Consider the following 19,671-nt stretch of genomic DNA (forward strand, 5'->3'; position numbering starts at 1 on the left):
CACAATAGAACTACTTGGGGAGGTTGGGGCAGAAGGATCACTTGAGCTCACAAAGAAGAGACCAGCTTGGGCAACATTTTGTCTCAAAATAAAATGGGCCCTCAGTGGTGAAGTATTTGATGGGTGAATAGAAGGCCCTTGGTGTGGTGCCAGAAGCATCACAGGTGTTTTCATCTAGCCCTGGAAGGGACCCTTATGACAAGATCAGGGCAAAGTCCAAAAGCCAATTCAGAGCTGGAGGGGAAAAGAACCTTACAGGATAGAAAAAAACCACATTTCACCTGTTTCTGGGTGGCAAAAACTGGAAATGGGGCAAGAGGATGAGCAAACAGATATGGGGGCTGCAGAGATGGCTCAGCTGGTGGATCAACTGCCTTGCAAGAGCCTGAGTTCAATCCTCAGAACCAATGTAGGAAAAAAAAAGCTGGGCATGGTGGCATGTTTTTGTAATCCCAGCTCTGGTGAGATGAGAGCCAGAGGTCTCTGGAGCTCACTGACCAGCCAACCCAGCCTACCTGGCAAATTCCAGACCAGAAAGAGACCATCTTGAACAAAATGGGGCCAAGGTGATGTTTCCATGGGTAAAAATGCTTGCTATGCAAACCTGACCACCCGTGTTGGGATTCCCAGCACCCACACAAAGCTGAATGCAGTAGCGACCACATCTGTAATCCCAGCGCTCACAGGCTGAAAAGAGAGAGGCAGGAAATCCCTGGAAGCTCCCAGGCTGAGACCAGCAAAGAGACCCGGTCGCAAACCAAAGGGAAGGTGAAGATCAGAAGGGAGAACTGACCTCTAAACTCCACCTGTGTGCCATGGTGTGCGCATGCCTACGCCCACACACAAAGATTAAAAAAATAAGTGGATGGCATCTAGAAACAACACAGGCAAGGTTGTCCTCGGGCCTCTGTACACTGGTGCTCACACATGCACCTGAACACACAAGCACACATGTGCACACACATACACACACAGGGAGAATGAAAGAGAGAGAGCGAGAGAGCAGTTCTTCCAGGAGTATGGAAATCTCCACAGGCTCGTGACCCCATTCACCTCCACCTGTCCCCTGCAAGCTGTTAATTATTACTCAGCATCTGTTTGTCCCCTCACCCGCTGTGGCGTTCAGCAGTGCACGCGTGTGCTCTTTGAAATGTGTCCCAGGATCAGAAACGGGCACTGAGGTCACCTGACCCTTACAAATGAGAGTCTCACAAACAGTTCTGCCTGAGTCGGAACTGACCTCGGGGAAGACTGCGTTAGAGAACTCGTGCAGGGACTTTGCTCAAGGAAGATTTTAAACTATGCCCGGAGAAAGGACAGCTAGCATCCAGAAACTGGGGTGTGCCAGAACCTGTGGGTCCACACAAAGAACAGGGGGGACTTAAGTCAGCAGATTGAAAATCTACTAGTCAAAGGGCTTTCTGTGGGGAATCCTGCTAAGCCAGGGAAATGCGTGCAAAGCTCCCTTGAGCCGATGGGAGATGGTCCTAGTCACTGACTGGTCCCTTAGGTGGAGGACTCGGCCATTCTTAGAAACCCCGAGTCCTGAGAGCTGGGCTGGGGATGGTTCAGCAGTTAAAGCCCATGCCGTGCAAGCAGGAAGACCAGAGTTTGGGTCGCTAGAATCAATATATATGTTGGCTGGTGTGGTGTCACCTGGAATTCCAGCCTGGGAGGCAGACGGGGCATCTCCAGAGCAAGCTGGTGAGACTGGTCTTACAGGTGAGCTCTGGGATTGACTGAGACCCTGCTTCAGTGAATAAGGCAGAAAAGCAATTAAGGATGAGACCAGACATCAACTTCAGATCTCCATATGCACACACTTGCATTGCATGTACATCCACACATACATGAACCTGTGCACATGTTAAAACATGTACACACACAGACATACACACAGCACAGGCATATAAAGAAGAAAAAAAGTGTCCCAGGGCCCCTCCAGCCCACATCCCAGGGCTATCCATGAAACAGGGGTGAACCTTGCTTAGCTGGGCAGCCAGCCTGGAACTAAGTGCTGGTGTCTTTCAGAGTCTACTCCAGTCCAGGGAAGAAAACACCCAAGGAAGAAGTTTTAGAACATTCTTCTTATTTTAAAATTGACATCTTAAAAGCTTGGCTAACCTCTACGGCTTGTGTCCTGTGGTACTGAGGCACTTCTCTGGCCTCTGGCCTGGGGGGAAGTTGAAGAGACCCCCCCAGCCCAGGACCATTTGTAGAGCTTCTCGTCTAAGAGGCAGCTTCAAGGTCATTGTCCCACTCAATTCCAGCCAGAGGTCCTGTGTCAGAGAAGTCCCATCATGACCACACTTTCTTATAGAAGCTAGGGCCCCCAGTGGAGTCTTAGACTTTTCTTAGCTGGTCCCAGGGCTGCGTGAGGCTGTTAATGTGAAGGCCGCTGGTGGCATTGAGGAAGAAGAGGAAGGAAGCGGTGAACCCACACCAAAACATCAGGGTGAAGCCCATGAAGGTGATCTGACTCTTGAGGAGGATGATGAAGGTGAGGAGGCCCCCAGAGGAGAGGGCGAAGGCGACCAGCAGGAGGTAAGAACCGATGGCCCACTTGCGCCGTGAGCGGACATCCTCGCACACCTGGGACACAATGAGAAGCTCCAAGCCAAAGATGGCAGCCACCACAGCCATGGCGGCCACAGTGCGTGCTAGGCCCATGCCCACTGCCAACCCGGGCACGTGAGCCTGGTTCAAGTCTCTCAGGCAGTGTGGACCGCTGTGGTTGCTGATGGTGCAGAAGTACCACAGCCCAAAGAGACGGTCCTCCATCAGGAGCCAGTGGCCGTCGCAGATAGACACTGAAGAGAGGACCACAGCCAGGGCCGTGCACACGATGATGAGTGTCCGGATGAAGGACTCAAAGAAGGACCGGTGGGGCCTCTTAGGGCCCAACAGCCTCTGGGTCTGGAAGACACCACGCAAATTAGTGAGTTGACAAGGGCCTGGGACACCAAGGGAAACTCCCAGAATGCAACCCCACTTACTCCAGCCCTGGTTTTTTTGCTCTGATATCGTGGGAAGCCATGAACTGACCCTCCCAGCTTCCCATTCAACCCACCCCCACTGGGGGCCCTTCCATTTTCTACCTGTCCTCCCTCTACTGCCAGAGCCTGGCCAAGTGTAGTTCATCAATTGCAAACTAATCCCGTACTGTTCTCAGGATCTCTACCCAGAGTGAGAAGCCCAAACTGGAGCCAGGAAGATGGCCTTGTGGGTATAGTGATTGCTTGCTTTACAAGCGCGAGGGCCACAGTTTGATCCCAAGAACCCATGATTTAAAAAGACAAGCATGGTGGTAAGTGTGTGAGCTGGGCAGGTAGAGAAAGGCAGATCCCTGGGACTTGTTGGCCAGTCAGCCAACTTGGTGAGCTCCAAGCCAGAGAGAGAGAGAGAGAGAGAGAGAGAGAGAGAGAGGAGAGAGAAGAGAGACAGAAAGACACACACACATAGAGAGAAGATGGTACCTAAATAACAATAGTTGAGGTTGGCCTCTGATCTCCTAATGAGAATGTGTACACACGCACACACACGCGCGCGCGCACGCGCGCGCGTGCACACATACACACACCATGGCAGCTGCTTAATATAGTTCCATTCCTAGGATATTCTTTCAGGCCACTTGGGCCCCTGTCTGGCAGCTCCTGGGCATCTCTCTCACCCCAAGAATGACACCTTGTCTCTTCTCATTCTCTTCGGAGAGGTCCTTCCCACCCAGCCAGCCCCGGGTCCTCTACTGCTCTTCTCCGGCAGGTGCCCCGTTTGCTCTTTGCTCTATTCTGGTGGTATGTTGGAGTGACATGCCATTGGCCTTCCACCTGGACATTGCGTTCCCCTCGGAGGGCAAGGCCACATGTCAAGAGACCGCGGTATTTGCAGTATCCAACATGCTGTTAGACCTGTGCACTTGGTAGGTGCTTGAGGAAGAACACTGGGGAACTGGTCAAGTTTCTGCTGGAAGTTCCTTATAGACTGAGCCCCCTGCCCAGACGTAAGCTAACTGACTCATTTATAGGATGCACAGAAGCAGGTTACGTCACTGTTTGAGGTAGGAAGAAGAGATAACACAGAAAGATTGCTGCTGGGAAATGAGGGGAATGAAGGAAAGGGAACTGCAGCGCGCATCCTATGGCAGCTGTGAATAAGATTCCAAAGGCAAGCGTGAACTCAGGTACAGCTGAGCCTGGCTCCTGGGAGACTGAGGCAGAGCCTTTATGAGGCTGTCTGCTAGGGCTGGGGATGGAAGACTTGCTAAAGTGCTTGCCATGCAAGCATGAGGACCTGAATTCCAATCTCCAGCACCCACATACAAAGTGAGCCATATTTGTAACTCCAGTGCTGGATGGACTGGGGGTGGATGGGTGGATTTCTAGAGCTCATTGATCTGTCTAGCTTAATCAGTGAGCTTCAGATTCAGTGAGAGACCTGTCTCAAACGTGTCTGCGTTCTCTCTCTCTCTCTCTCTCTCTCGTTTCTCTTTCTCCCTGTATTTTGAGCCAGCGTTGTTTAATACATCCAGGCTTGGCCTTCATCCACTACATAGCCAAGGATGATGGTGAACTTCTACCCTTCCTCCTTCCTGGGATGACAGGCAAGCAGCCCCCATTTGTTTATTAGGGGCTAGGGTTTGAAACCAGGGCTTCACACGTGCTGGGTAAGCACTTCGCCAGCTGAGCCACATCTCCAGTCAGTGCCCTTGTTTTCTTCTCGTCTGCCCAGTGAAGCTGGCGATCCCCGCAGGAAAGCACCTGGCAAGATTATGAAATCCCTAGAGGCTAATATGGTCACAGGATGGGGCAGCTACAGATGCAGAGAACGAATCACAAGACACGCAGGCCAGCTCAGACACCTTTTGACCCTAGGCCTCATGCTGTCTGGAAAACAGGCACATTCAGTCCCTTCCTCAGCCCCGCCTGTCCCAGGCCCTGACTGGACTTTAATCTTCAGACTCTAAGATGCCACACTGGGACCAGACAGAGGTGACAGAGAGATCTGGTGTCGCCTTTCCTTCTGTGGACTTGAAGTAGGCTTTATTTAAACTCTCTGACCACCAGTAAGACTGCAAGGATTAAAGGCTCATGAAGTAAAGACACGTGGGGCTGGAAAGACGGCTCGGTCTGTAAAGTGCTTGCAAGCATGAGGACCTGAGTTCGATTCCCAGAACCCATGAAAAAGCTGGGTGTGTTGGTGAGCACTTAAAATCCTAGCACTGAGGAGGGAGAGATGGACGGATCACTGGGGTTCACTGGCCAGTCAGTCTCCCCAACTTGGTGAGTTCCAGGCCACACCAAAGTAGTCAGTAAAATGCCCTCCTTGCAAGCACAAAGATACGAATTCCATCCCTAGAACCCAAGTTAAAAAACAAAAATAGAAGAAACGAAAAACCTGGGTATAGTGGATGTTAGTAATCTCAGCATTGGGAAGACAGGCCAGTCACAAGGAATTCCTTTAGCCTAGTTGATGAGTTCTAGGTCAGTGCAAGACCCTGTCTCAAAAAGCAAGGTCGATAGAGCAGGAGGAAGAATGGTACTTCAGGTTGTCCCATCCCCCTAAGCCACATACAAAATGTGTGGCCATAGGTGGTTCCTGGTTCCTGAGAGTGGTCTATAACACCAGCAAGGATCATGTATATATTAGCCTTCATCCTGAACCACTGTGTATGCCTCAGCCCATACTGCTGGTACCAGCTTCCAGTGACCCTGGGGGCTGGAAACTTCTCCTGGAAGCTGGGGTGGGGGGCTAGGTGGGGTGGGAGGTGCTGGGGCGGGGTAGGGGGGATGGGGCGTGGTGGGGGGGTCTGGGATGGGGTGGGAGGGGCTGGGGTGGGGTTGGGAGGGCTGGGGCGGGGTGGCATAGAGGGTTGTGCTGCTGAGTGGTAGCAGTCAGTGCAAGAGCCGGCTGGAAAAGAGGAAGTGGGCAGCCAGTCCTGCCCCTGTCCCACAAGTTTCATCTCTGTAGCTAAGGCTATCCCTAAACCAGGGCCTTGACCTCCTCCACTAAACAACACTTCTCATTCTCTCTTCATTCTCTCTTTTACCCTGAGACCCTGACCGGTTCCAGCTGACCTGTTGCCTGAGGTCAAGGGCTACCGAGGCCACCCCAGTGCCATGCCATATCATCCTCTGCTCTCCAAGACCAACAGCACCCCAAGAATGCATACTGGATTCATACTCATGCCTCACATCCCTGTATCCACTACTCTGCAAGGTGTACTCTGTCCAGGCCTGGGTCAGGCCACCGTCCCCGCATTGGCCACCCCAACACACTGACATTTCTTCTGCAGCCTGCTCAGGACCAACCTAACTGTTCCTTTCAGCTCCACTGCTAGCATGATCCAGGCCACGTGCCCACCCTTGCTCCTGGGTATAGACCCTCATTCGTGCTAAGCAAGCGCTCTGCACCTGACTGTGACGTGAGTGAACACACGCACCCACACACACGCGCGCGCACACATACGCACACTTTTTAGTGTCTTTTATTCTGAGACGGCCTGATCATACTCTAGTCTTTGAACCTGCGATCTTCCTGCCCCAGTCTCTCAAGGAGATGAACCTGCACTAACAGGTCCTGCCTTTTAGCTGTCACTCATTCCCCCTTCCACCTCCTCTCCACTGAAGGGCGATAACAGTACCTAACTCCTAAGGTTGCTAAGGGGGTGAAGTTGTTGGCCAAGTTGCCCTCAGAGTAGAGACAAGTGCACTCTGTACCCTGCACTAACATGGGTGTAGCTCATGGTCCTGACTGCTACACACAGCTGAGCCTGGGACAAACATGCCTGTGCGGTCCTCCCTTCTCCCTCATCCTCACCCTACCCTCTCTCCTCTTTTCTTCCTCCTGCCCCTCTCTTCCTCAGTCTCCTTTTCTCTCCCTCCTCCTCCATCCTCCATCCTCCTCCCTTCCTCTCCTCCTATCACTTCTTTTCCCTGTCTCTCTCCTCTTCCTCCCCTTGCTTTACCCCCTCCTCCCCTCTCCTCCTCCCTCTTCTTTTCTCCTCCTCCTCCCCTAGAAAGGGGCTCCTATCTATGGTTTTTGTACCTCTTAGCCTAGCTCCTCCCACACCCCACACTGGTTTCTGGGCATCTCCTTGGGGTACCCCCACACTTGTTTGGGGGTGCCCCTGTGCCTTTCTCCCTATGCCTTCCTCCGAAGGTCCCTCCCTGGAGATGACCTGGAATATGCCCAGGAACAAAAACAAAACAAACAAACAAACAAACAAAAAGAAGCCGCCTAACCAGAGTCTCTGTCTGTTGCACCCTGAGTTCTGGTTAAAAGGGTTTGGGGGTGGCCTATGCAGGGTCTTTTTCTTGTCACCAAAGGGGTGGGTGAGGTTTGGAGGCAGGAAAACTTGAATTTGTCTACATTCTGTCTCCTGGCTACCCACTGTGGGCAGGTCACATTTGAGCCTCAATTATCTCTCTGTAAAATGGGTAGAGCTGTAGGGGTGGCCTGTGTCTATAATGCCAGTTATTCAGGAGACTGAGGAAGGAGGATAGATAGATAGCCCAGGGGCCTGAGACCATCCTGAACAACAAAGCAAGATACTGTCTGTCTTAAGCCGTATTGATAATGATGAAAATAATAATGACGGCTAAAGGAGGGACACTACCAACATTATCAGTGTTATGGGGCCTGAGCATTTGAAGGCAGAGTCAACTGACATATCTACTCCTCAGGACAAGACTAGACAGTGGACAGCCTGGAGGACAGCCAGACACCGGGATGCCTGGGTGAGCAGGAAACAAGCCGCAGGGTAGTGGACACTTCCCGACCGCCCTTTGAATGGGGTAGGAATGCCGAGATTCTCAGCCAACACAAACACTCTCCGCACAAAAGAAGCCAGATCTTAAAGGAGGCGGAGGCTCCTGTCCCAGGAGCCTTTTTCCTGGGATGTGGGGTCCCCGGTAAGTACTCTTCCACCTCAGTTCTACCTAGCTCCCCAAAGTCCTTTTAGAGATGATTATCTTTGCAGTCCCAACTCCCAGAAAGTTCTGACTTTGCAAGCAACTAGTCCACCATTACGTAAACCAAGTCTAGTCTTTTGCAAATCCATTCTGTCGGTCCTCCACTCCAGACGCCCAGTTTTTAAAAACTCCCAAAGACCCCTGAGGAAAGGCTAACTCACAGGTCATTCACTGATGACCCCGCAGAAAGTTTGGTGGCCTCTGGTGCCCTCAGGGGTCAAGAAGACTGCACAGAGCGAGCTGCACTGGGGAGCAGGTACCCCCAGATCACTCTCAGAGAAACCTTCCAGGGGGCAGGGGGAGGTTACCAGCAAGAACTGGGCATTTGGGGAGTTGTCACCCTGACCCAAGGCTTCAGTCACTGAGGGTTCCCAGTCCTCCCCATAGTAGGCTATACCCCGGCTCTGCGCCCCGCGGGCCCCTCGGGCTACCTGTGCGCAGATGGCCGTCATGCTGCACCCTGGGCAGCCGCGCTGTTGCCTGGCCTAGCTGTCGCACTCCGGCTGCTGCTCTGGGCTGCCGGGCTGGCCCTCTCCTGGGGCGGGGCGCAAGTCAGGGGGCGGGGGCATAGCGCTCACTAGGCTGCTCGGGTTACGCTGACTCAGCGCTCTTGGTCCCCGAGAAGGGGTACCCGGTGGCCCTGCTTGCGATCCTCGCCTCAATACAGATTCTTCGAGGGCTGGGAAATTTGGTTCCGGTCCAAACTTGAAGGGCCGCGTGTCCCGAAGGAGCACCTGGGTGCAAAAGGCAAAGGATCCCGCCTGGATTCTGGCTTCTACACCCACTGGTGACCTTGGACTGCTAGTTTAAAGTCGCTGAGCCTTGGTTAATAAGTGAGATAATGTGTGATTGACTGAGCTCTTGCAAGGCTTTTGTGACACGTGAGTGGACCAGAACCCTCTGGGGGCTATCACTTGCTTTAGTTTGCCTTTTAAGGAGGAGTGACAGGATCCTTGTCTCCTGATCCCCTCAGGGACTATCAGCAAATATTAGGCTGGATGTTGAGGCAGACTCCTGTAACCCCAGCATTTGAAGGGCTGAGGCAGAGGGATTGCCTCCAGTTAGAGGCCAGTCTGGGTTACATAGTAAGTTCAAGAGCACTCTGGTAAAGAGTGAGACCCTGTGGTCACTGAAAGAGGAGGGAGGAGGGGGATGGGAAGAAGGAGGAGGGAAGGAAGAAACGAGGGAGGGGAAGGGGGGACAAGAGGAAGGAGAGGAGGAGGGAGGTGAAGGTCCAGCATGCTCAAGGTCCCGGGGTTCATGTTCCAACAGCATGAGTAAATGGGGCGGGGGGGGGGGGGGAGAATGGGTATACTAAAATATTCCCAGGCTCAAAAGGATGTATGGTCAGGACCAAAGGCAAGGGTTTCCACGAGTTCTGTCTACCTCCTTCAGCCCCTGTGGGGAAGAGGGTAGGCGGGGTCCTGATTAAGGTAAAACAAGATGCTGGCTAAGGTGTAGATTAGATGGATTGAATCATCTAGTTTATTCTGGCCAGTGGACAGCTCTCTTTTTATCTAAGGACATTGGACTTTGAAAGCACTGCATAGTAGTGGCGGCGCACGCCTTTAATCCAAGCACTTGGGAGGCAGAGGCAGGTGAATCTCTGTGAGTTCGAGGCTGGTCTGGTCTACAAGAGCTAGTTCTGGAACAACTAGGACTGTTACACAGAGAAACTATGTCCTGGAGGAAAAATAATAAAGCATTGCATGTATGTCTCCCTGGAAGAGCCCTGGGGACAAATGGAAAGACAGTCAGGCATGCATCTTCTGTTTTCATGTTCATCTGGGTCCTTCACCATCAGAGAAACCCTTGGCCAGTTCTGGGACAGGCAGATGGGGTGTGTAGGCCTCTCCTTGCCTTCTCTTGCCTTTCTGTTCAGAGCGAGCACCACCCAAGAGACTGGCAAGCACACTGCTGGGCCCCTTCCCAAAACTGTGACCCTCGGGACTGGGGTGAGACCTGTAGTGAGAGACGTTGGTGCTGCCAGCTCTGGGGCTAGAGAGACCTGAGCTAAGGCGAGGGCAGGAGGCCAACTCCAGCGCTGGGCTGGGTGCCCCCCCCCCCAGCCTCAGGACTCCTCTCCCCAGACCAGGAGTCTAGAAGCCAGGCATTCATTCCTCTGAAGCTCCGGACTCCATTGGAAGATCTCACAGAGAAGGAGGACCAACTCCAAACAGGGAGGAGTTTAGGGGGGAAGGAAGAGGGAAGGAATGGCCATCCCTGCAAGCAGCTCTAGAATATTCTGCCAGGCTGAACTGGACTATTCTTTTCCACCTGACCTGAGGTTGGCTGGTGCCTGGAGAGCTCAGATGGTAGGGAACTTGTCTGGCCTGCAGCAGGCTCTGGGTTCCAAACTCAGCACCACATGCCGGGTGTTAGGCTATAGGTACCTGTAATCACAGCATTGGGAGGCAGAGGCAGGAGGATCAGAAGTTTAGTCATTTTTGACCTCACGAAAAGCTTAAGGCCAGCCTGGGTCACATGAAACCTTGTCTCAAAAAGGAAAAAAAAAAGGAGTCGTTGGGTTTCATAATCTGCACCCATCTTGTGCCTTCTGAGATTGCTAGACAGGCTGCACATGTCTGCGGGTAGGGTGCCTGTTCACTGACGTTTATAAGAATAGAAAAGTCTTGAATCAGTTGAATTTACTGCCGCACGCCTTGTCAGCAAGAAGCTCTAAGAAGCAGAAATGAGGAAGTATCTGTCCAGTTCCCAAAAGGAGCACGGAACAGAGGCCTGGAGTCTGGGTGGGGCTTGTGCCAAGATCTGACACCCTTGGCTTGAAGCATCCGTGACACTCCCTCGGCACACCCTCCCGCAGTGACATAGCAGAGATAAACACTGTCCTGGCAGAAACACAACTATTCCAAAGAGCGACCCCTGTGCTGTGAGCCAGCACACACCTCTAAGCCCCAACACTCGCTCTCCATGCAGAGGCAGGTGTTCCCAGTGAGATCTACAGAGTGATCCCACTAGCCAGGGCTACACTGTTTGGCACTGTCTCAAAAACTCTGGGGTAAGAAAGCCTGAAGCCTTTCTCTTTTGGGCTGTCAGACATGAACCCCAAGGAATTGGAATTTCCCAAGGAAGCCGAGGCTGGGGAAGGAAAGACTGCCCAACATCAAAGACAAACAGAGATTTGTCTCTAGGAAGAGATTTTTGCACAACGGTAGCAACTGGTTAGACCACCTTGCAGGAGAAACCGAAGCCGAGACACCCTCTGTTTAAACCTGAATTTCACATCGGGACCCTCAGGCTGGACTCGGGGGTCATGACCTTTCTATTTGTCTGTTTCTTTCACTCCCACTTGAGGGCCAGTGGCAGAGTTGACTTGTCAGGTTGCCAGGGTCCGAGCTATGAGCCTTATAACCGCAGCAGCAGCAGGCGTGTCCGTGTAATGGAGTCTGTGGTGGACGGGGATGGCAGGGTAGGACCCCAGGCAGTAGAGTCACAGGCAGCGTGGACACACATGTGGCCTTCCAGACCGCTCAGAACCTCTTTTCCTTGTTATTCCCTGCCTTTTCTCCAGATGGTCTGACAGGTTGAGCCTCTGCCCTCTCCTCCTAGTCATAAACTTGGCCAGACTTAGAGAAAAATGAATGTCAAAAAAAGAGGAAGTCAGCAGAGCAGCGGTGGTGCACATGCCTTTAATCCAGCACTTGGGAGGCAGAGGCAGGCGGATCTCTGTGAGTTCGAGGCCAGCCTGGTATACAAGAGCTAGTTCCAGGACAGCCAAAGCTATTACACAGAAAAACCCTGTCTCAAAAAATAAACAAACAAATAAATGAATAGAAAATAGAGGAGCCCCTGCTCCCCTGTCCCACCCCTTCATCTGACAAGACCCAGACCCAGGTCCCTGAAGTTCCCAGGTGAACGGATGCTAATCAGTGACTCCACATGCACTGACGTCATTGGTCGGTAAGCAAGCACTGCCCACAGCTCTCCCACTCAGCTTGGTCTTTACACACATTCTCTCCTCTGTCTGGAACACTCTTCTTTAAGATAGCAGACCTGAGCAGGAAGTGCAACTCAGTGGGAGAGGGCTTGCCTGTCACAGACACACAGGTCCCGAGGTTTGACTGCCAGCACCACAAATAAAAAGAAACAGGGCTGGAGAGATGGTTCTGTTGGTAAAATGTTTGCTTTGCACGCACAGGCACATGAGTTCAACACCCAGAACCTACATAAGGCAAGCTAGGCCCTACAACATGCTTGTAATCCCAGCACCAGGGAGGCAGAGACAGGCATCCACCCTCGCCAGCCTTGCCTAGCATCCTTTGGTGAGTTCCAGGACAGTGAAAGACCACGCCTCAGAGGACAAGGTGGATGTGCCTGGGGGATGACAGCTTGGACTGTCCTCTATCTATCTATCTATCTATCTATCTATCTATCTATCTATCTATCTCTATCTCTCTCTCTGTGTGTGTGTGTGTGAGTGTTCATTCATCTGTCTCTTTCTCTCACACACACACCAATCCACCATATACTACTTACACAAAGAAAAGAGAGACAACACGGAAGGTGGGGAGGGAGGGAAGGAGCCAGTGAGAGGGTTTATAAGGCTAAGACACTGGCTGCCAAGTCTGAGTTTGATTCCCAGACCCACATGGTGAAAAGAGAGAATCAACTCCTACAAGCTGTCTTCTGTTCTGGCTAAAGCATGTGTGCACACATGCATAGGTGCACATGTTTGTGCTTGCACACACACAGGCACAAACAAAAAAAACTTAAGAGAGGAGGGAAGGAAAGAAGGAAAAGAAAAGAAACATCACCCTTTTGAGCTCTGATGAGTCTGAGGTGATTCCCGAGAAAGGACTAGGTGACACATCTACAGCAGCTCCCATTCTCTCCACTTCCCCCTCCTTCTCATCCTCGCTTTTCCTTCACAGCATCAGCTCTGTCCAAAACCAAAAATCCATAAATCAGGACAGCCATCCAGTAAGGGGGGACACATACTCCAGTGAAGCTGAGCAGGGGAGGTTGATTTTATAGACTGAAATGGGGCTTGAAGAAAACAGAAACTTGAAACAAAACGGCAGGTTGGACATTTCAAAGTTTCTCTTTCTCGTAAGGTGGGGACAATAGAAGAACACTGATGTCAATTTAGCATCAGATTGCTCCAGCCTTCCTTTTGAGCAAAAGGATTAAGGCAGGGAGAAGCCTCATTATCAGGACGGAAGTTGGCCTGTTCGGGGAGTTGGGTTGTTTCCCTAATCCTTATTTCTCAGAAGGCAGATAATGGGTTCATTGCAGGCAATGACAATTCATTGATTCACTTGGACAATGAATCAATCAATTAATTAATTAAGGCTTGGAGATGCCTCTGGCAATAATGTCTGAGCCAATGCTTCATTGCAAGCATGAAGATCTTAGTTTGTTTTTGTAATCCCAAGAACTGAGAGGAAGAGAGATCTTAGGGCTTGCTGGTCACTCAGTCTTGCCTACTCAGTGATCTCCAGCCAGTGAAAGATTCTTTTTAAGAAAAGAAAAATATGGGAGGGGGGCAAAGATGGCTCAGTGGATAAAGTGTTATATATATATATATATATATATATATATATATATATATATATATATACATATGAAGTATGAAGCAAAGAGCAGCCTCTGTGAAGTTGTCCACATGTATGCTACCACACGAGTGCCCCCCAACACACACACACACACACACACACACACACACACACACACACACACACCACGACAACAACAAAATGGACAGCTTTGGATTTTTTTTTTTTTTTTTTTGGTGGCTGGAGAGACAGCCGTGGGTGCTGGGAACCAAACTCTTATATTTTTGGTTGTGAGCCTAGCCTTTAACGGCTGAGCCATCTCTCCAGCCCACAGCTTCGGATTTTTAACAGCTCAGAGAGGCCAAGGGGCTTCGCCAGACCGTCACGAAGCCAGGCACACAGTGAATACTGAACAAACATTAGATGAATAATTGGGTTGATCCAAGTAAACAGCGTGGGAGGGAAAAGTCCAGCCTCCATGGAAAAAGTGTTTGGGTTTAGGGGTAAATTCTCCCAGGGCTGGGGAGATGGCTCCGTGTATAAAAGCACTTGCTGTGTGAGATGAGGACCAGGGTTCAGATCCTCTCTGCGTATGTAACTGCTTTCTGAATATTTACCTCATGTCCAGAGACGAGTGCAGCTCTTACCCCTCATCAAAGGAGCTACTCTTTACAACAGACAGAGACCGTAATAGAAAACCACGGCCAGACCAAATAAAGAGAACAAGTGATCGTGGGCTGTCCAGACCCAACACATCCATCTGCCTCACAATTCCTGTACCGAAGGCTCAGGGAACACCATGGAAAGGGTGGGAAAAGATCATAAGGGCCAGAGACCCAGGAAGCCTGCTGTGAGACTGTCTCCTAGAAGTGACAGAGAAGCTTCATCCGTGACACTAACAATAAGGCCTCCTAAACAGGACCTGCAGAAATCTAACACCAATAAACATGCTAACATGGAAGGGGAAAATCTCATGGGGTCCCATCCATAAAAAAAGAAGTACAGACCACCAAGGAATGCTGAGAGCAGGAGAAAGAGCCTTCCCCTGGGATGAGACCCCTAACTGGTTATCCAATACCAAATAGCCCTGGAGTCATATACACACAGGTAACGCTGAACCTAGACTGAGCAGGGTGTATCTGTGCTTGACGCGTATATGTGTAACAATACAAAGAAAGAGATGGAACAAGGTGGGAGAGGGTAGCTAGGAGGGGGTGGAGGGAGGAAAGGGGGAGAATGACTCAATTATATTTTAGCTTAAAATATTTTTTAAAGTTGGGGGGGAGTGATATAGGAAGACAGTTGGTGTCCTCCTCTGGCTTCTTGCTTGCACATGGACATGAATGCACTCAGATCACACTCATGCACACACACACACACACACACACACCATTTCCTGAACTATACTAATGATCCTTGAAAGTATCTTCTCCCTTCCATTTCTATTCCCTTCCCAGCCTCCCCAGTTGTGCTGGTGAGTTTTATGTCAACTTGACACAAGCTAGAATCATCAAAGAGGGAGCTCAATTGAGAAAATACCTCCATAAGATAATGCTGTAGGCAAGCTTGTAGGGCATTTTCTTAAGTAGTGACTATGGGAGAGAGCCCAGTCCATTGTGGGTGGTGCCATCCTGGGCTGGTAGTCATGGGTTCTATAAGAAAGTAGGTTGAGCAAGTCAAGGGGAGCAAGCCAGTAAGCAGCACTCCTCCATGGCCTTTGCACCAGCTCCTGCCTGCAGGAGCTTGCCCTGTTTGAGTTCCTACTCTCACTGCTTTTGATGGTGAACTGCTATATAAAACTGAAATAAACCATTTCCTTCCCAAGTTGCTTTCTATCATGGTATTTATTCAGCAATCTAGCCCCATGTTTTTCTGTTACCCTCTCCTCTTGGCCTTCCAGTTGCCCAGCCTCTGCCCACTGCAAGACCCTCATCTCTCTAACAAGCCTGTGTAGCACCTTTATTAGACCCTCTGGGCATCTTTATTTCCCCTTCCCAAGGCCCAGGAGACTGGAGGACCTTCCCCTCAGCCATCTGCCCCATATCTGGTCCAGTTCCTCATGTTCAAGGCTCTAACTCCACCTGCCTGCTCAAACCTGGACAGAGCTCTGCCTGCCCTCAGAGGCTCTGAACTGATGGTTCTCTGGGGAATAGGCCTTCCTGGGATGGCTGTGGGGCTCTGGGGGCCTCCTTGACCTTTCCAGCCAGAACAGTGCCTCCCCATCCCCAAACTTGCTACTCTACTACCTTTGTATATTAGTGTGTGTCTCTGTGTGTGTGTGTTTGTCTGTGTCTGTGTGTTCTTGGGGGTCAAACCCAAAACCTTGTACATACTAAGAAAGTACTGTACCCTGAGCTCCACCCACAGCCACCTCTGGATACTCTTGATAACCAGTTGAATACTCAGTTTCCTTTATTTTCCTTCCTTTCCTATTTACTTCCCTCCCTTCTCCCGTTCCCGTCCTTTGTCTCTCTTCCTTTTATTTTCTTCTCCCTCCTCTTTCCCTTTCTTCCCCTTCCTTTTCCTCCCCTTCCTTCCCATTCTCTTCCCTCTTCCTTCTCTTCTTCTCCTCTTGTCCTCATAGAGCCCAGACTGATCTCACCAGTCCTCCTGCCCTCCCTAACACACTGAAATCCCCGAGAGATGGGACTTTGTCCCTTTGTCCCTGCTCTGTGCCAGGCCCCTGGAGGAGAGCCTGTGTGCAAGGCTTGCTGATGGGCCGACCAAACAGCAAATGTGTTCTGACAAATTCTTCCCTCTGCCAGCCTCAGTTTCCTGTCCAGTGGTTTGTGTTTTGTTTTGTTTGTTTTTGAAAACAGGGTTTCTCTGTAAGCCCTGGCTGTCTTAGAACTCCCTCTGTAGATCAGGCTGGCCTTGAACTCAGAGATCCATCTGCCTCTGCCTTCTGAGTACTGGGACTAAAGGCATGCGCCACCACTGCAGGACCATGTATAAAGACCCCAGGAGACAATGCATAAAAACTGTCAACAGTTCCTTCCATCCCTGTATATAGGGGCCTTATGATTTTAGTCATCCCCCTGCCCAGGGTGTCCAATATCTGATGGTCTTTGTTTAGGTTAAGGCTTCACCTCAGCCCCTGGCATCCATATATCCGAAAAGTCTGGATTGTTTGGGTGGAAAGTCCCATTCCGAGCCACCTCCCCTGGGAGTTGCCTCAGTCCAGAGTCCACCTCCGAGAAAGCCAGCCAAAGGGTGATTCCCTCCTTAGAGATGCTCAAGACCACTCCCACAGGGTGTTTAAACTGCCCCCCCAGAACAAACACGTGGTTTTCTGGTCTCCTCTCTGGGGGCTGGAAGGCCACCCGGAGCGTTAGGATCCATTAAACTTGGGCTTTTTCTAATTCGGTTTGATTTGGTCTGATTTGGATTATTGCATCGACAGAAAGGTTTATTGGGATGCAAAAACTTTTTAGTCTTGTTCCCCAGGAACCTCGAAGTAGAGAGTTGGGCCCATCTGTATTGAACATTAGTTTGGGGAGGCCATCTGGTCCCTGGAGGGTTCCCCTTTAAGAAGTGGGGTGCGCAAACTGAAATTCTCTGAAGAAGCTTCTCTGCTTGACTTTGGCTGACTGGAGCATCAAGACTGTGGAGCCCAATCAGCCGGAATGAGAGGCGTTTGATCCAAGCAACTGGGAGTCTGAGGCAGGAGGATGAAATACTTTGAGGGCAGTTGGAGGGAGACCATCTCAGAGTTACAGGGCGGGGGGGGGGGAGTGAAGGGCTGGGAAGGGGAGAGCCAGTTTTAGAATCCCTTAGTCCCCTTCTGTAGCCACTCGCTGGGCTGACAATGGGGCTCAGCTGGCCGCGAGTTTGCCGTGCACGTACAAAGTCCGGGTCCCACCGTCGGGTCCCACCGTTCCAGCACTGCATAAACTGTGCGCAGAACACCCCAGAGTGCTTGATTACAGGCACACACCACCTGCTGAGATTTAAGGCCGAGTTGTTATTTTGTGTAGATAGAGGTAGAGAGGGGAGCCGAAGGCATCCAGGTGAGATGGGTCAGACATGGCTCAGGGGTCAGAACACAGAATCTTCCAGGAATTCGTGAGAGCATTCGGAGATCTGCGGGTGCTTAGCTTACTAACCCTCCCTCCCACCTGGCCCTGGGCTCCTGGTCTCTTCTCAGGGGGTAGAGAGAGTTGCGGCACAATTTCTTGCCTCTCCCCCTCCGCCTTCGCTCCAGGTTGCTGTCTCCTCCCAACCCCTGCTCCTGGTAGGCAGGTCCCTTTCCCCGTATTCCCACCCCGTGCCTCCTGGTGCCCTTTGCCTCTGCTACTTTGACCTCTAGCTCCGCGTGGTGATCTCAATCTTCCTGCATGTACCTTATTGCAACACGGACACTTTTCGCTGCTTTCTAGTTCTGCTGGGAGCCCTGGCTCCCCAGGCTGCCAGAGCCTTCCTTCCTGAGCAACAGGCGATAGCAGGTGGGGTCATAAACGTGACTTTGGCCCTGTTTACCCCCCCCCTTCTTTTAAAGTGAGTGTCTGTGTGAGGGGGGATGGGGATGCGGTATACATTGTGTGTGCACGTGCAAGGAGGCTGGAAGACAGTGCTGAATGTCACCCTCAGGAATACTGTCCACTTCCTTTGGCTCATTAATTAGTTCAGGCTGGCTGGCCAGTAGCCCCACTATCTACCTGTCCCCACCTCCCCATCCTTGCTGTCACAAGTACATACCACCAAACCCAGCTTTCTAAACAGGGTCTGGAGCTCAAACTCCAGTCCTGCAGGATTCACGGCTACCACTTTACACACGGACAATCTACCCAGGCCCTATCACTTTTTTCCTATGCAGATTTAGAACACTTACCTTCCCAGTCCATTCTGAAACACCCTGTATCTTGTGGGATGGGGGTGGGAGCAATAAACAAATGCGAGGGTTATCCGCTAGGGCAGACTGCCTGTTCATCACTTCCAGGAATGTGTCAGCAGTCTTCCTTACCAGGAGCCCTGCAGGGCCATAGGGCCCAGGAAGCAAAGCCAGGCACCAAGAGTTGGCCAATGAGAGCCATGTGTTGGCGGGGCTTTGTCTGGGCTCTGAGGAAGCCTGGGACACACTCCCACCCTGTCTGTTCTGACTGTGCTTTACAAGGGAAGCTGCCAAGTCCTACAACCTAAGAGGAAGAGACAGGGCTTTCCCAGCACTTCACTTGGGAGGTGGGGCGAGGTGCTCTTGCAAGGGTGGGGCAGCCTCTGGACCTTGGACTAGGTGTTTTGATTCCTGGTGCTGGTGCCTACTCTCTTCTCATTTTTTCCCTCTGGGGCTGGGGATCAAACCCTTGTTTGATTAGCCTTGTGCATGCTAGGCAAGTGTTTCACAACTGAGATACAATCTCAGACCTTACTTTATGTAAATATGGATGGGTGGATGGATTCAGGTGTGTGTGCGTGTGTTTATGTGTGTGTGTGTGTGTGTGTGTGTGTGTGTGTGTGTGTGTGTGTGTGCTGGTGTCAAACCTATGACCTCTTCCATGCAGGCAAGTGTTATTCCACTAAAACTAATCCCCCACCACATAAACATATATGTATGTGATGTGGGATTCCCTCTGTATGCTGTGAATATCATCAGTTAATAAAGGAACTGCTTTGGGCCTATGGCAGAGCTATAGGGGAACAGAGCTAGGTGGGGAAAACTAAGCTGAATGCTGGGAGAAAAGAGAAGCTATGTAGCCTCACGGGAGACAGACACCGGAACTTTTGCCACAGCCATGTGGCGATACACAGATTAACAGAAATGGGTTAAATTAATATGTAAGAGTTAGCCAATAAGAAGCTGGAGCTAATGGGCCAAGCAGTGATTTAATTAATAGTTTCTGTGTGATTATTTTGGGGCTAAGCATCTGGGAACTAACTAGTGCCCTCCTATAACAAATTGGTGTTCAAACGTGGTCAACTATATCCATGTAAAACGTGAGAAAGTTTGAAAAGGAACTCTAGACACACAAAAAAACAAAGTTTAGCTGCATTTTTTTTTCAGCTGGTGGCATGCTGCAGTTCCTTCGAGAGGTTGTCCTGATTCAGCGGTAGTACCCAACAACAACAAAAAACCCAACAACAACGAAACAGTGCAGAAGCAGATTCTGAATATTTGAATGGCTTTGTGACCCCGGGTGCTTGTGTGCCCACTCGGGGTCAGGAGCAAAGCAGCTGAGACCATGTCCACA

The 19,671-nt window shown here is 51.0% G+C and overlaps 1 protein-coding gene across 1 annotated transcript; it reads right to left on the reverse strand.

Moving 5' to 3' along the window:
- Positions 1–1,800: 1,800 nt before the first annotated feature.
- Positions 1,801–8,640, reverse strand: Tmem37 (transmembrane protein 37). Its single transcript, XM_075987739.1, has 2 exons — positions 8,402–8,640; positions 1,801–2,916 (listed from the first exon to the last, which is right to left on the reverse strand). Exons 1-2 carry the CDS (start codon positions 8,420–8,422, stop codon positions 2,344–2,346), a joined length of 594 nt encoding a protein of 197 aa, XP_075843854.1. The 5' UTR covers positions 8,423–8,640; the 3' UTR covers positions 1,801–2,343.
- Positions 8,641–19,671: the final 11,031 nt, after the last annotated feature.

Source organism: Microtus pennsylvanicus, chromosome 10 (genome assembly GCF_037038515.1).
Source record: "Microtus pennsylvanicus isolate mMicPen1 chromosome 10, mMicPen1.hap1, whole genome shotgun sequence".
In the NCBI taxonomy this organism is placed as follows: domain Eukaryota; kingdom Metazoa; phylum Chordata; class Mammalia; order Rodentia; family Cricetidae; genus Microtus; species Microtus pennsylvanicus.

Bases quoted from the DNA above. Each gene is read 5' to 3' on its own strand.
- Tmem37 (XM_075987739.1), bottom strand. From the start codon at position 8,422: ATGACGGCCATCTGCGCACAG. The intron at 2,917-8,401 runs GTAGCCCGAGGG...GGTGTCTTCCAG, and splicing joins TGACGGCCATCTGCGCACAG to ACCCAGAGGCTGTTGGGCCC.